General features: G+C 45.0%; 1 protein-coding gene across 5 annotated transcripts in view; it reads left to right on the top strand.

Annotated features, from left to right (window-relative positions):
* The window catches only part of CRIM1 (cysteine rich transmembrane BMP regulator 1), a 189,150-nt gene that overhangs the window by 102,617 nt on the left and 70,812 nt on the right, over positions 1–15,721 (top strand). For 4 of the 5 annotated variants that reach the window (XM_019447646.2, XM_019447635.2, XM_019447637.2 and 1 more), the window contains 2 exons: positions 6,296–6,417; positions 13,636–13,818. In XM_019447646.2, the coding sequence (XP_019303191.1) occupies positions 6,296–6,417; positions 13,636–13,818 (305 nt within the window). The remainder of the gene's footprint in view (positions 1–6,295; positions 6,418–13,635; positions 13,819–15,721) is intronic. The other variant, XM_019447655.2, reaches the window with a different exon arrangement.

Below are 15,721 nucleotides of genomic sequence, written 5' to 3'. Positions count from 1 at the left end.
AGGGCCTCACGGAGTTGTTTTCCTCTGCTTGGGGAACATGAGCAGTTGGATGGTCTGCTGCTTCCACATTTCCTCCTCTGCGGGAGTTTATTGTAGGGGAATGTTAGAATAACATTTGGCCTCCCTCTGCGTGGCGCCCACCGCAGGGCACGCCTGTGCTTTGCTGCGCGGCTGTGGGAGAGACAGGAGGACTCCTCCTGAGGCCTCTTCTGACCCCCTGTAGTTTGGTGTCCTTTACAGTGTCTCCAGTCATTCTGGTGAAGCGAACTGTTGATTGTTCAACTAAGTTATGAAGCCGTAAGTTAAGCTGTGAGGACCAGCATCAGGCATATCGTGTCTTCTCCCGCGATGCTTAGTCAGTCGTCTTAGTGGGGAAAAAAGAGAGAGTCATAGAAGTATACTCCTTGTCCAAAAAGAAAAAAAAAAAAGATCACCCAAGAAAGCTTTGGAGAGAAGGCGCATCTTGAGCTGGGCCTGAAGGTTGAGTGCTGGCAAGGAGAGGGGATGGGGAGGATGAGGGAGAGAAGCAGGGAGTGTGGGTGTGCAAGGCTATGATGTGCTCCAAGGACAGGGTGGAGGCCAGGAGAAGCAGTAGGAAGGATGAACCCGGATCAGACTGTTGAGTGATGGGAATGGCAATAATAGAAGCATTTTATAGTTAGAAGAAAGCTCATTACGAACCAGCCGCCTCCTTCGGTGGACGAGAACGCCACATCCCAGAGTGGCTTGCTGTGGTCACATGATTTCTGGTGGCGGTGGTGCTGTGTTGTCCGTACTGATCCTGTCTTCACCCTGTGTGTCTTTCCTAAGCCACCATATTCAGGCAGGAAAGAGGTTTTGTAAATGATTGACAGCAAGTGCTGCAAATTGTCATTCTCACTGAAATGATAGGACTAGTTGTACTTGGCTTTTTCCAAACTAAAAGTGCAGATTAAGCCATAGCAGCTGAGAGCCTGCACCTGTCGGAGCGAGTTTCTCAGAAAGTAGGTCCCAGGTTGCATCCAGTGCAGTCTCTTGGAGAGCTTTTGATGCGGGCAGATTCCGAGGCCTGCCCCAGACTTGCAGAAACAATAATCTTGGAGAATGGCACCCTAGAATCTGTATTCAAGACAAACTCCATAGTGTTTCCTTCCACACGTTAATTTTGAAAAGTGCTGTACCTATTAGCTCTCAGTCCAACATTTATACACATAAAAACTATAGAAACAATGCATAGTTTAACCTCTGATTTATTAACCATGAATAAAATGTTTATTCCAGATTATTGCTTTGATGGCTTTGTCCTTCATTTTTTTCATTTACAAGACAAATAAGACATGCCCCCTGCACCACGGGAATTCACAGGAGAGGCAGTAAGATTTTGATTTCATAGGATGAGCATGTACAGTCCCAAGAATTCAGCACCCGTGTGTACTATGGAAGGTCAGAGGAGAGAAAATTAATCTTGGTTCCTTAAAAAAAAAAAAAAAAAAGTTTCAGGTTTTTCTTTAAATTCTAGTAGTTAAACACATATTGTAATCCTGGTTGCTGTTTGATCAGGGAAGGCCTTGTAGGGTGGGTGGTCTTAAGGTTGTGTGGAATTTACCAGCAGCCAAAGAGCTGAGGCAGAGTGCACACCTGAGCTGTGGCCCTGAGTGAGAAGGGTTGGGTGGGTGGATCGGTGAATGGGGAGTCGCCCTTGTTGCCCAGGTGCGGCATGGGGAGGAACCAGTAGAACGTGGAAGCTAGAAAAAAGAGAAGTAGAGGCTAGACTGGCAGGTACTTTGTGAGCTGTGCCAGGACCCTGGCCTCTGGCCTGCCTGGGACTGTGTGGTCCAGGAAGCAAAGGACAAGAAGGGAAAGCATCAGTACACATTGCCCTTCAGCCAACACAACAGGCCCGTCTGGGCCTCCTAAGGAGGGGAGTGCCCTCTAGGGGTTTAGATGATTTCTGAGTGCTGTTCATCACTGTGCTCAGGCGCTCAGATGCCCACTAAGCTGAATCCATTACCTACTCAGGAGAAAAAAGACAGCCTAAGCAACCCACCTGGCTGCAGCTGTGATTACATTATGCAGAAATTTATTAATGTGGTGTCTTGATTGATCATTATCTTAATACTGAGGATAACAGTAGAGGCTTGATTTTTGCGGCAAATTGCACATACAGGTTGCTTCTTGTTTGAAGTTAAAAGGCCCTTAGCCCGTATACTGTATGATTCTATTTATGTGAACTGTCCACAACAGGCAGATCCATAGAGACAGAGCACGGAGGAGTGGTTGCAGGGGGCTGGGGGAGGAAATGCAAGTACAGGGTTTCTTTTTGAGGTGATGAAAATGTTCTAAAATTAGGTAGTGCTAGTGGTTACACAACCCTGTGAATATAAAACCACTGAATTGCACTTTAAAGGGGGTGAAATTTATGGCATGCTAATCATATCTCAATAAAGCCGTTATTTACTTAGAAAAAAAAAAAAAAAGCCCTTGGCATTTCTGCTACAGGTGTCCTGCCAACAGCTCTACCTGAAGCAGCCATTTTGAATTCATGGTGTAGAAATCTCCGTGTTGTGCTTCTCACTTTCTCTTTTGTACTTTTGTTTTTAGTTACTATTATTCCTCCTTCGTTCATTTCCGGTTCTGTTGCACTTAAGAAGTATTTGTTAGGGACTACACACAGTGGATGCAAGGAGAGCTGGTGGTAAGATTTGCACTCAAGTCACCACAGAATAGAATGAGAGGAGCCTTAAGCGACATATGGTATCTGGCGGCTCCGAGAGAAGCTGTCATTTGAGATCGGCCCAAGAGGACAGATAGTATGTGCACAGACAGCTGGATGAGGAATATTCCGGAGAGAGCAGGGGTGAACAGTGCAGAGGCAGCAGCATGAGAGCTGGTGTGGAGAACAGAGGAGTGACCAGAGCAAAGGAAAATGAAGAGAAAGACCACAGGGGAGACTTGGGGGAAAGGCCCGTGGACTTGACAGGGTCGTATGCTAGGCTGAGAAGCCAATCGGTTACGTGAGGGGCAGCTGACGACTTTGGACGCTGGGAGTGCAGTAACTGGGCTGTGGTGTGGGTTGGGAGGAGAGAGTCAGTTGAAGGAGGCCAGGGGAGAACCTGGAAATTGGGAGGGAGGGGGTTTTAGAAGTGAGGGTAAGTGCTGACCTTGGTGCCATGAGCATCTCTTCCGTGTCTATTTCCTCTACCGCTATTCCACACGTTTTCTCCATTTTCTTGCTCTTTATCCAGGCAGTGGGGTAAAGGGTAGAAGGAAGACATGGGAGAAGGGACAGAAAAAGAACAAAAATGGAGAGAAAAGGGGGTAAGGACAAAATAACAATTTGCATCCTTTAGTTGTTTTGTAATTCAGCGTTTCCTTTTCACCGGAAGGAAACCTAGTCTCTCGTGGCAAGTGCAGGGCAGGAAGCCTTATATAATCTCAGGTCATTGGTTTAGGCTGTGTGCCTCACTATTCCCATCTATAAAAGGGAAGAATACCTGCCTCTACTGTAGGTAAACCAGAGGGTCTCTATCATATTAAAGAACTTTTAAAAACTGAGACTTAAAGTTAAAAACTTAGACTTAAAATTATGTAAGACTTACGTAATTTGTAGACCTAATAAATTTCCTTGGCAGACAAGGGTCCTGACGAGTCCCCCATTTATTACATGAGAGAGGGAGCGTAAACACATCTGTCAAAAGATAACCCATGTGAGTTGTATCGTGTTGAACTGTATGAGATTGCCATTTGACTATTTTTGACTTACAAAAAAATGACAGTTGTCCTAAAGTTTCAACCTAATGGTTGCTGGATAGATATCTGATATGGGCCCAGGTTTTCACCTTTTCTGGTTTCTCAGGAAGTTCCTTCTTTATTAAGGAGCTAATGGTCTTTAACACCTGCTAATTTTAGGTTCAAAGGAAGCCTTGTGAAATCAAAAGACACCAAGAGGTGGGGAGGGCTTGCCAAGAGGCTGGTCCAGAAGGGGAAAGGAGCTGGGAGCAAGCCAGCCAGCCCAAACCGGGGCACCTGAATCCTTGGAACTTGAACATATAGTCATTCTGGGTATGGGAGCAAAAATTCAGCATCAGGGGTTTTCTTTGGTAAGTGGGTTACTAGGCAGTCGTGTGCAGTTTTAGACCTTCTGTAACCTACTACAGACAACCTCTGTGAATCACTACAAAAGCACGAGAGAGATCTAAATGTTGAGAAACAGGTCAGATGTAAAAGGGGACACAAGAAGCCGTAGGGCAGACTCCACTATGGTTTTCAGCTTGGTGGGATTTCTGACAGCCTCGCAGAGAGCTTGGCACCTAAGTGCACATACGTGTTCAGTAAAGGTCCCTGAAGGATATCCGAAGAGGTATTTTCCAGTTCATCGTATGCTCTCTGGTGTTTGAATTAGAACGATTCCCCGGAACACATCAGTAGGCAAGAATGTGGATCCCAGAAGATGTGGAAGAAAAGGTTAGTTATTCGTGTAGGATATGTTTCCATTGTAATCACATGCAGATACCAGAACCAGGGTGTGGCCTCATGAGGCCCTGGCCCCATTAATCCATAGAGGCTGAAGGGTTGAAGTTGTACAGAGGATCCAGAATAAATGGAAATAATACGTCATCACTGTAGTATCACAGGGATATGATTATCTGCTTACAACTGTAGTAACAAGGCACACAGAAATGAAAGACTGTGGAATAACCTTTGCAGTTCAGCCCTGGAAGTTGATTGCCCTATAGGAATACAGATCCACCCACACCGAAGAGGCAGATGTTTATCTGAAACCATAAAAGAGAGATTCCATTGCAGCAAAACCTTAATTACCTAACCCCCTCTTCTCCCAAGTCCCCTGATATAACCGTCACCCCATATGGAAGAAGCCTGAAAGGGCCCACCTCCAGAGGGGTTGTTCACACCTTTCCAGTGGCTTTAATGGTCTTTGGTGCGAATTTTAATTTATATTTGTTTCCCTTTTAGTTCTGCAGTTGATTATAAATGTAACTAAACCTCTGGGCCTGATTATTGAGGTACTTGTGGACTATGAGCATACTGGAATTCGTTACAGGTCCAAAGAACAATAGGAGAACAAAACAATCGCTTAAGCAAGAAGGTGGGGGGAAAACAAAAACTGAAATTAACAAGTGTGTTAATCGCTCTTCCCTGCTGGGAGCGTCCCCCTCCCCTGATCCTGACCCCACACTGTACATAAGTACCCACATACTTCCTGTGAGGATGTCTCTTTTTAGGATGCCTTCCTTTTATTCCTATCAACCTGGGAACTTCCTTGGTCATCCTCTCTGCCCTCTGACCCTCCTTTCATCCCCAGGGGAGCCCTGGGGGGGAAGGGGGTTGGTGGGGGGGAGCCGGAGGCTAGCTGTTCCTTCCTTTTATTCCATTTGTATTCTAAGGCCCTAGGCTGCTCATTCCCTGCCTAGTTCTTTGTCACAGGCTTCAGCAAGCAGTAGACTTTTTTTTCTCCTCTTATGCTCACCTCATACATATACCCACCTCTTACTTTTCTACTACGTTTAGACTGGTTTCACAGCAGAGTTGAACTTAAGTAAGGGTGAGAGCCAGCAGAGTGGGCTTGCAGTTCATTGAACACCTCATTCATGCATGTTGAGATAAATGGACATGTTGTGGCTTAGAAGATCCCCCAAAATGAGGCTTTCAGCTTTCAAGTAACTGTCACAGGTCCACCTACTAAAGCTCATGCCCGTTGTAAAGAGCTCCTCAGTCTTCCATCAGCATCCGTTTCTCATGCTATGCATAATTACAAATGAATGTGGCTAAAGATGAGGGTACCCCGAGACCCAGTCACACTGACAAAAAGAGACTCAAGAGCTACTAACTTAATAGCAGAAAGAAGGGTCAGAAAGATCTCTGAAAAACACCCAAAGGTCAACAGCAACAAAGCAGGAACACAGGGCCATTTACCACGGGAGCCCCCTTCTGTGTTGGCCCACGCGAGCATCACTGGTTTATGGAATAACACCATAATGTACACACATAAACACGGCCCTGCGTCATCAAGGAAATGCTTGTTATGCTGGTCTGGTTAAGTAAGAAATGACGTAATGCATTTTAGGAATATTTCTGTCAAAATGGTTACAGTTAAAAACACGGGTGTATTTTAAGGAGATGAGCCTCAGTTATTTGGAATGCAAATTATGTTAGCACCCGGTCCCCATCCCCCAGTGAACCCAGATAAGCAAGACAGTGTCGTTTGCCACAGCCACTGCCACTTTGTTTGTGGTCTCCCGACTTCTATGTTGTTGTTTATTCATGGGGTTTTCCTTCCCTTTTTCTTTGGTTTCAGATGCGAGTGTCTCTCTGGCTTATGTGGTTTCCCCGTGTGTGAGGTGGGATCCACCCCTCGCATAGTCTCTCGTGGAGATGGGACACCCGGAAAGTGCTGTGATGTCTTTGAATGTGTTAATGGTACGTGGGGGTGCAGGAGGAGGGAGGGTTCCATTGGCCGCTTCCGCCCTGTGGAAGGCGGGGCATGCATTCAGGGACTCCATGCCACTCACTCAGGAGGAAGGTCGGCTTGGGATCTCTCAGAGCAGCACAGGGAGTCAGGAGAAGGGGATCCTCATTCCATCCATCAGAAAGAGAATTTTGAAAGTGGAAGCACAGATTGTCTGTAGCTGTCACATTCGGCTGTATTTCGGTAGTGCAGAAACGTGAGGAGCTCAGGAAAAGGATCGCGGAAGCTGTGACCACACTACCACTGCTGTCAGGAGCTAGTCTGTGTAACCGACGCCACATTGAAGCCACCACAACGTGACGCAGAAAAGGCATCGTTCCTCAAGTCGAGTATTTTCCTACGTAGAGAGCACGGCTTTGACCGGCGCTAGGTCATTCTTATTGGCCGCTTTTGATTCGAGCCTTATGGCCCTGAAAAAGGATTCTGCAGTCACAAGATTCCTTCAAATAGAATCCACTTCTCCTTTTCACCTTTCATGACAGGGCTTGGTGTTTGGTGACATGGTGTTTATTGAATTTAGATGCTAGAAAGGGAGGAGAACCTAAGACATGCCCTTCCCTCAGAATTTTTAGAAGGAAAACAAAGAATAAAAGTCAAGCAAGTGAAATGTCAGTCGTGCTAGCACTATTCAGTCAGTGCCTAGACACGAGGAAAATGAAGGCGCATGTGGACAAAAACAACAAAATCGCACTTGCAGAAACCCCCCTATTAACTGCTGCCTCTAAGAAATCAGAGTTCAGAAGAATGTCTGCCCTCCCTCAAGCCTGCCCTTCCCCATATGAAAAGGTTGTATTAAAATTGAGTCCTTGCGTCCTTTGGTTTTCAGTCCAGTGGCCGCCTGTTGTTTTGTTTGTTTTGCTTTGAGTAGACACTTGGCGTCAGGCTTCGTGGTTGACAGAACGTGGACTGGAGCCATACGACCTTGGTTTGAGAATTGGTTCCCCCAGTTACCGGCTGTGTAACTTTGGGCATCGCTTGGTCTCCCTGGGCCTCAGTTTCCACATCTGTTAAGTGGAGTGAATAACAGTCACTTAAATGAGGTTCCCCTTGTGAAGCACTTGCAATAGTCTTTATTTTGCGTGTTACCTCCTGTTCACACCCACAGACCCGGGTCTAGACGTTCCAAGGGGATAGAGAAGGCGAGATGAGCTTCCTGGCTCACAGACCTCACGAATCCAAGCACAGGTGTAGAAAAAGCTCCATGTGGAGAAAGCAGCCTCTTCTCAGTGCTTCTCCTCACTTCTAGTCGTGTGTGTTAAACACCAGCAAACCGCAAAGCCTCTTCTCTGGTACTGCTACGTATCGTAGGGGACATTTTGCGAGTATTTAACTCTTCTGCCATTTGGCACAAATACTCCTCACCCTGGGCTCCTAGCATCTCAAATGTGCTTCCTTCTAGGACTCCTCACTCGGCCAGTCCTCTCATGTCTGTCTCTCATTCTCCAGCCTGAACCTGCAGAGGGTCTGTCCTTGTGTCTGTGGGTGTCCAGGTTGTCTTGGGGGAGTGAGCGAGCAGATTCGGGTCATATCAGTTCCCTCCAGAGGTGGCTGTTAAATACCAGCCCAGAGAGGGGTTCCTTTGTGGGGACCCTCCATCTTTCACTGCCCTCCCTGGACGTTAATCTTAAGTCATTTGTCCCCTGGAAATACCATTTGCTGTCGTGTCCTCTGGGCGAGGAAGAGGAGTGCCTTTCTTCTTTCCTTGCATCTCAGTTGTAGAGATCCGCGTCGTGTCTTTCTTATCAGGACATTAAGCTTCCATCTTACCCAGTGTGCTGTGACCAGACGGCTAATGGCCGCCCCCCACCTCAGCGGCCGCGGATGGATCTTTGGGGCCCGCTCTCGTTTATAGCCTCGCTGTTTGTAGAGCTGTCATTCCAGGAATAGGACTTGCCATCTGCCACGAGACAATGCAGAGATGACAAAACACGCTCAGTGTTTCAGGGGGTGACGCTTGCCTGCCACCACAAACCTGGGTGATCTCTGCTTTTTTGTTCATTGTCCTGTTATGGCGTCTCTATTACTGTCTTAGTCGTTCAGTTGTAGATGAGGCTAGAAACCTTAATGCTGGGAAGATTCATAAGCTTACACAATAACATTTAAAAGTCTGTATTTTACCTCTTTTAAGGTGTACATACATACATGCACACACGCAGATACGTGCATGTGTGTGTGTGTGTGTGTTTGGCCCCACCCCCAGCGCCCTGGGAAAATCTTACTGTTGTCATAAGGCCATCATTAGAGGATATCACATATCAAACACTCCTTGTCACCACTTAGAACAGCAGAGGTCTATTTATATTTATATAAAGCTTTGCTTATCCACAAAGGATTTCAGGCACCTTCATAGCAAGAACAAAAGCCATAACACGAAAATACTAATGAGAAAAGAGAGAACCATAAAGTTGTATGCAAATGCTGAAAGTGAAAACCGAAAAGAAGAAAGCGCCCGCAGGTGTGCAGGCTGTAAGTGTCTGTCTGCATAATTGCCAGGGTTAAACATTAGCAAGGCTCCCAACTTCCTGGCCGTCAAAGTGGAAAAAAAGGAGATAGAGTTAGATACGCAGGTCTTATTTTCAGAGGAAAGAACCTACTGGAGGGGGCAACTCTCTTCTCACCTGGAAATTTGAAAGGCACTGGCTGATGCAGTAGGTCACGTCCTCAGTCCCGTTCACACCACCAATACAGACACGGGTTTCCTGCGACAGCTCTTCTCAACACAGAGCAAAAGCCACATATTCAAATGCAACTCAGCGAAAGCAGTTCTCAGAGATGAGTTCGGCACACAGCTGGAATCTAGATGTCTGGAGCATTGCCTCCCAGATTTTGAGAACCGCCCCCCCCCCCAACAATGTAGGAATAGTTCTAGAAACCCCAGTTGAGGGGACAGTGGGTTGAATGTTACCTAACCCCACGTATGGAAATGGAGACAGCATGTCACCACTCAGTTTCCTAAGCTGCCATCTAGGTGATCCGTGTGTGTGTGTGTGTGTGTGTGTGTGTGTGTGTGTGTGTGTGTGTTTTAAGATTAAGTATTAAAGTGAAAACACAAGATGGAAAATATTCACAGAGAATTTGCAAACTCCTAAGTTTTGAAAACATCAGCCTGGATGAATAGATGGAGAGAACATTCTTCACAAACATTCTCTTTGATTCGGTTCGGTTTCGGTGGTGGGACTAGACAGTTGCAAACCAGATCGAGACAGTTTGTGATGCCTTCTCTGATGAGAGCCAAAAGTAAGACTTATGAGGTGTTAGGTGAACAAGAGCCCTGTTTAGAAACCAAAGGAACAGGTGGTATGATTGAGCTCCTTTGATGGAAACTTAGAAGTCATCAAGTTCATCACCTGGAACTATGACCCACAGCCAGGCCTGGAGTAATCTCAAGTCTCCTTCAAGAAGCAGCTCTGTGCCTGCTCGGGCCCACAGACAGAAGTTTTATCTTCAGTCAGCTGGAACTGAGCGGTGGCCTCTGCTTCTTTTTGATGAGTGCGTGTTCTCCATTTTGCTGTAATGCACTCCATCGTCTTACACGAGCACCCTCCCCCTCCCCACCTCATGCTTAGAGGAGTTTGGGTTTGAAATCTCAAGCATAGAATATGGAAGGTTGCTCAGATATATGATCAGTCGTATGTGCGTATCTGAATAAAATAGAGTATCTTGGTTTGAGTGTCATAGCCAGTAACTGCCTCTGCCAGCATCAGGCAGTAAACCGTAAAATTGACCAGTCGTGGGAGAGCCATCCCCAGAGTTGGCTTGCTTTTTGTGTAAAATTTGGGTCTAGAAAACTCAGACCTGCAGTCTTTTAGTTGAAATGAATACACAACATCTATTGAGAACCCACTGTCTGTATAGCAGTAATGCTCAGTAATGTTTCTAGAGGTATAATACCTACTTCTACTGTAATTCAGAGAATAAGTATTTCACTTACTAGGCACTTATTGAGCACCCATTGTGTTCCTGGGGCCTTCTCAAGCTGCTCTTCCTTAAGAGTGATGATCCTACCTTTTGCACTCCCTTATGAGGGTGGTTCCCTTTTCCTTATCCTGCTCTGGCACATACACGTCTTCCCCCAATGGAAAAGGGTTTTCTCCCTTCAGTATTGTAGAACCCCATGTACCCTGTCTTTGTGGGCCATCAGTTTGCTGTTGACATATGGAGAGATTTTCAGATGTTTCCTGACGTGTGGTTGTCTCTCTTTTGGCTTCTGCGGTCCACCCACTGGCCTTCCTACACAGCTCACCGCCAGGGAAATGAGACCAGAGGCAAGATACTAGCCTTTTCCTACTGAGAGATTGAAGGGAAAAAGCAACAGAAGTGTATCTATTTGGACTTTTCTTCCACTTTCACATTTGATATAAAAGTTCTACATTTTAGTCTTCTCTTTCACTAAAATTATATACCTATCACCATCTGCCAATCACTGTAATTTGGCAGGCAGTAAAGGTTATTAACCAACTATCAGGTTTTGTTGGTTTTTTTTTTTTTTTTTTCAGGAGTTCTGGACTATATTAAAGAGAAAAGAGAAGATTCCATAACTAAGAAATATAAAATTTAATTGGGCAGACATGAAACAACACACACACAAAAAATCACTGACAAGACACTTTTATGGATCTCTGCATTGAGAACTATAAATTCCATAGTAAATTATTTCTCTGTACTATTTTTCATTTCCACAACCACTTAAATTGTTCCTTACAGAGGTAGTGGTAATCTCCACACGCTTCCGAGGATCACATTTATATCCCCTACAGGTGAAGAAGTAATTGGTCACTGCTCTTCAAAGATCACTGCCATCCTTCTTATTTGTATTTTTTTCTGAAGAGCGTCTATAAATTTCTCTCAGCATCAAATAGGGATTTCATTATGGGGATTTCATTATGGGACGTGCGTGTGTGTGTGCGCGCGCAGCGCTGCGCGCGTGCAGCCGGGGGGGCTGGGGGTGGGGTGTTTATCCTAGAGAACTCATTATGTTTTCTAGGCTGTGTTTTGGGGGACTCCCCGTCTCTCTAGATCCCACCCCCCCCTTGTTCTCTGTGCATTAGCTAGTGAACCCTAACTGCCAGATCCTTCATCAACCCCGTCCCCGCCCGCTTAAGCTTCTGCACACCCTACCAAAAATACTGGTTCATCTGGAGCGGCATTATTCATAACCAGACTCTTCCCTCCTCACTTACTTCAAATCTTGTACCAAGATTTGTAGCTTCACGCAGATGGTGGATTTGGCTGATTAATGTAACCAAGTAATTCATATTGATGGGTTTATACTTTTGTCCCTTCATTTTGAATGGGTGCTCAGCATTTTGTTACAGTATTTTACCTCACTGCACAGCATGCAAGTTTGATTTGCAAGAGCGCTCCTGTTTTCTACACTTTGGAACTTGTGGTCTCACTGCCCAGTTCCTTCTATTCCCTGCTCAGATTAGTATGTTGGCTGAAAGCATATAGAAGAATTCTGAGCTATAATGAGATGATACTTTGTAACACAATATTAGTTTTCTGGAAAAAGAAATCATATATACAGCCAGCAGTAGGGACTCGGTTCAGACCTGCACTTTTGCTGCCTGTGTAAACACAGATGCACAGCCGGCCTCACACCAGTCAAGTGACTTTAGGCAGGTCACCTAATCTCTTTAAGTTTCATTCTCCTAATCAAAGAAATGGATATTAGCACTTGCTCTGTCTTCTCCACTGCACTATTATAAACTCGAATGAGAAAGTCATTGTCCTTAGGTATAAACCAGGTGCAAATACATTCAAATTAAAATGCGGTGAAAGTCTCTTTAAAAGTTTCAAACATGCAAGGTGACATATCAAATGATGTTGGCTCAGAGGAGCCCATGAACGATGCTTGTATCATAATCTAGCTTTCCCCACCTTATTAAACAGGGTACTTCAGCCTAGGAGAACTTTCTTCAATTTGGGAATATTTTTATGTTGCCAGCTTCATTGAGACACATATCATGCAGTTTACCAAGTTACACAGTTCAGTGGTTTTTAGAATATTCACAGAGTTGTGGAATCATCACGATCAATTTTACTATACTCATTAGTCTCCCCCCCCCCGACCCCGCCAAACTTCCCAGCTCATTAGCAGTCACTCCCCATTTGCCCCCAGCACCCCCATACCTAGGCAACAACTAATCCAATTTTTGTCTCCATAGATGTCCCTATTATGGGCATTTCATATAAATAGAATCATATAATATATGGGGTTTTTTTTTAATGGCTTCCTTTAATTAGTGTAATTTTTTCAAGGTTCATTAATATTATAGCATGTATCAAAACTTCATACATTTTATGGCCAAGAAGTATTTCATTGTATGGATATACCACATTTTGTTTTCTCATAACATCAGTTCATAGACATTTAGGTTGTTTCCAAGAAAGGGAATGGTGTTTTGTTAAAGTCCAGGTACTATTAAAACTATGGATTATTGGGGCGCCTGGGTGGCGCAGTCGGTTAAGCGTCCGACTTCGGCCAGGTCACGATCTCACGGTCCGTGAGTTCGAGCCCCGCGTCAGGCTCTGGCTGATGGCTCGGAGCCTGGAGCCTGTTTCCGATTCTGTGTCTCCCTCTCTCTCTGCCCCCCCCCCCCCCCCCCCCCGTTCATGCTCTGTCTCTCTCTGTCCCAAAAATAAATTAAAAAAAAAAAAAAAAAAAAAAACGTTGAAAAAAAAACTGTGGATTATTAACCCAGATAGAAGAAATAATTTAGGAGCGAACACTGAAAGAACACAAGAACATCACCTCCAAAAGACCTTAAGTAAATTGTTTTTGAGGCAGAGCAGAGCCTAATGTGGAGGCAAGATCGTTTATTTGACGCAGAGAATTCTTTAGCAAAACACACATAATGTCTTTAAAGCACATATCAGATATGTGAGTTTCATGCTCAGATGGTTACCTTTGTTTGTTTGGAGTAGGGGTAAGTCGGTGTAGATTTTTGTTCAGGAGAATTTCAGTTCCTTGGGGCAGGAAGATAACTGACTTTGTTTAATTGTATTTTGCATTGCCTTACTGTTTTCATTGTACAAATTATATCAATTTGGTAAATTTCTATCAAATTCTAACGTTCTGTCAGAATTTTCTAGAGGCTGATTGAAGAACAAAAGGCACCACCCAGAAATGACTTTGAATATGCCTTGTTTGCTTTAACTCCTTTCAGAAACAAAGCCAGCCTGTGTCTTCAATAACGTGGAATATAATGACGGAGATATGTTTCGAATGGACAACTGTCGGTTCTGTCGATGCCAAGGGGGTGTTTCCATCTGCTTCACTGCCCAGTGTGGTGAGCTGAACTGCGAGAGGTACTATGTGCCCGAAGGAGAGTGCTGCCCAGTGTGTGAGGGTAAGAGAAAGTGCTCATTAAGGTTAATAAGCATATACATGGCTCAGACTTTTAATATCAAAATCAACACAATTCAGTCTCACCCAAAAATAGAAGAAAATTGAAGAAGTTCCCTTTTTGTGACATCATGGCCCATCTTTCAGGACTTTGATCATGTCAGGAGGAGTGCATGAGATGTCTCCCCAAGGGAAGTTATGCCCTGGGTGTAGAAAGTGGGCCACCTCTCTACACAGGTCGACATGAGATTTCCCGGAAGTGCTATCCATTCCCCCCCCCTCCCTTGATTCCAGAAGTTCCTCAGCAAGATCTGGGGACGTCAGAGTTCACCCCCTGCTTTCCTCAGATTATTCAGCTGGAACAAGCCAGCCCTGATCATTGACCATCTCAGCCAGTCAGCTCAGAGGGGAGCTTGCCCTGTCTCCTTTCCACACCCACAGCCCTGCAGGTCGGGTCAGGACTCTACTCCTTGAAAATGTGTATTTGGTGAGAGAGGGGCTGTGTGGCATGGTGGTGACACCAGCTGAAGCCCAGCCAAGTGTCAGGTATGGCCCTGGGCAGAAGGCTCTCAGGGTCTGCTTTCTCTGTATCCCTTCATCCCTCTAAGAAGTAATAGTTTCATGTTTCTCCAACAGGCTTTACTCTCCCACCTCTGCTATTTGTAAATAGTGAACATTTCAGAATAATGATTCTGAATATCCATTCACTATGGCCTGCACATTTTAAGGTTTAGGAAACTGAAGTTCAAAAAGGTAGAGTCATTTGTCTAAGTTTATGATACCCCCATACCTGATTGTGTCTCTGGTGTGAACACATCACTCTGGCCCAAGGTGACGTGGGCCTTCTTGTCTGGACTGACGGGGTCACAGACCCTCAGTCTGGAATCAGACGTTTCCGTCTTGCGTCTAAAGTCCACCCTGCCTTTGGGGTGCCTGGGTGGCTCAGTCGGTTGAGTGTCTGACTTCAGTTCGGGCATGATCTCATGGTTCATGAGTTCGAGCCCCACGTCGAGCTCTGTGCTGGCAGCTCAGAGCCTGGTGCCTGCTTCAGATTCTGTGTCTCCCTCTCTCCTGCCCCTCCCCCGCTGTGCACCCTATCTCTCTCTCTCTCAAAAATAAAAAATAAACGTAAAAAAAAAAACAACTTAAAGTCCACCCTGCCTTTATCTGTGCACAGGAAACAGAGGACAGAATGCCACGCCACATTCTGTACCTTTTTCTGTCTTCCTACGGTCCTGTTCAGTGTCTGAGCTATATTTACCACATAATATTGGAGATCTGAAAATGTTTAAAGTATACAAACTACATTCCTAACATTGAACAATTGTTTATACCAGGGAAATTCTTTCCCGTCTTAGCAATTATTTTAGCCGACATAACAGAAAGGTGGTTCACTTTTTAGAAGTGTCGTTGTGGATTAATTTTTTTAAAAAGTCACGTCAAACTTTTAACCTTCCCAAATGATTTGTTCCCTAGCTGGCCCCAGTTTGTAATAGTTTCTCAAACTACATAGCAGTTGGTAGTGTAAAAACACAGATAGGAACCTCTGTGTAATAATCATAATGAGAGGTCTGGGCGCAGATCCGGTTATGTCTCACTTCCTGGAATTCAGATCCAGGCTCAGAGTAGAAATGAAGTATGCAGTGTAATATTTTTTATGAAGAAATTTATAAAGTCTTATCTAGCTCAGGTCTCTTGGCTGCTTCCCTTTCTGGCAGGCTGACTTTCTAAAGCTGTGACTGCATGATTTTAACTTTTGGCGTTCTGACTTTCTTATAACGCCCTGTTACCTCTTTAGACTAAAGAGGACCAAACTCATGAGTGCCTGGTCTTTCCTCCCCACTCAGCAGCCCTTACTTTTTGAAGCCACGTTTTACGTGTTTCTGAAAAAGAAGATTGAGTGGTTT

Source organism: Panthera pardus, unplaced genomic scaffold, assembly GCF_024362965.1.
Source record: "Panthera pardus isolate Hobbes unplaced genomic scaffold, ASM2436296v1 HiC_scaffold_26, whole genome shotgun sequence".
Lineage (NCBI taxonomy): Eukaryota > Metazoa > Chordata > Mammalia > Carnivora > Felidae > Panthera > Panthera pardus.
This window is presented reverse-complemented; position numbering and strand designations above follow the sequence as displayed.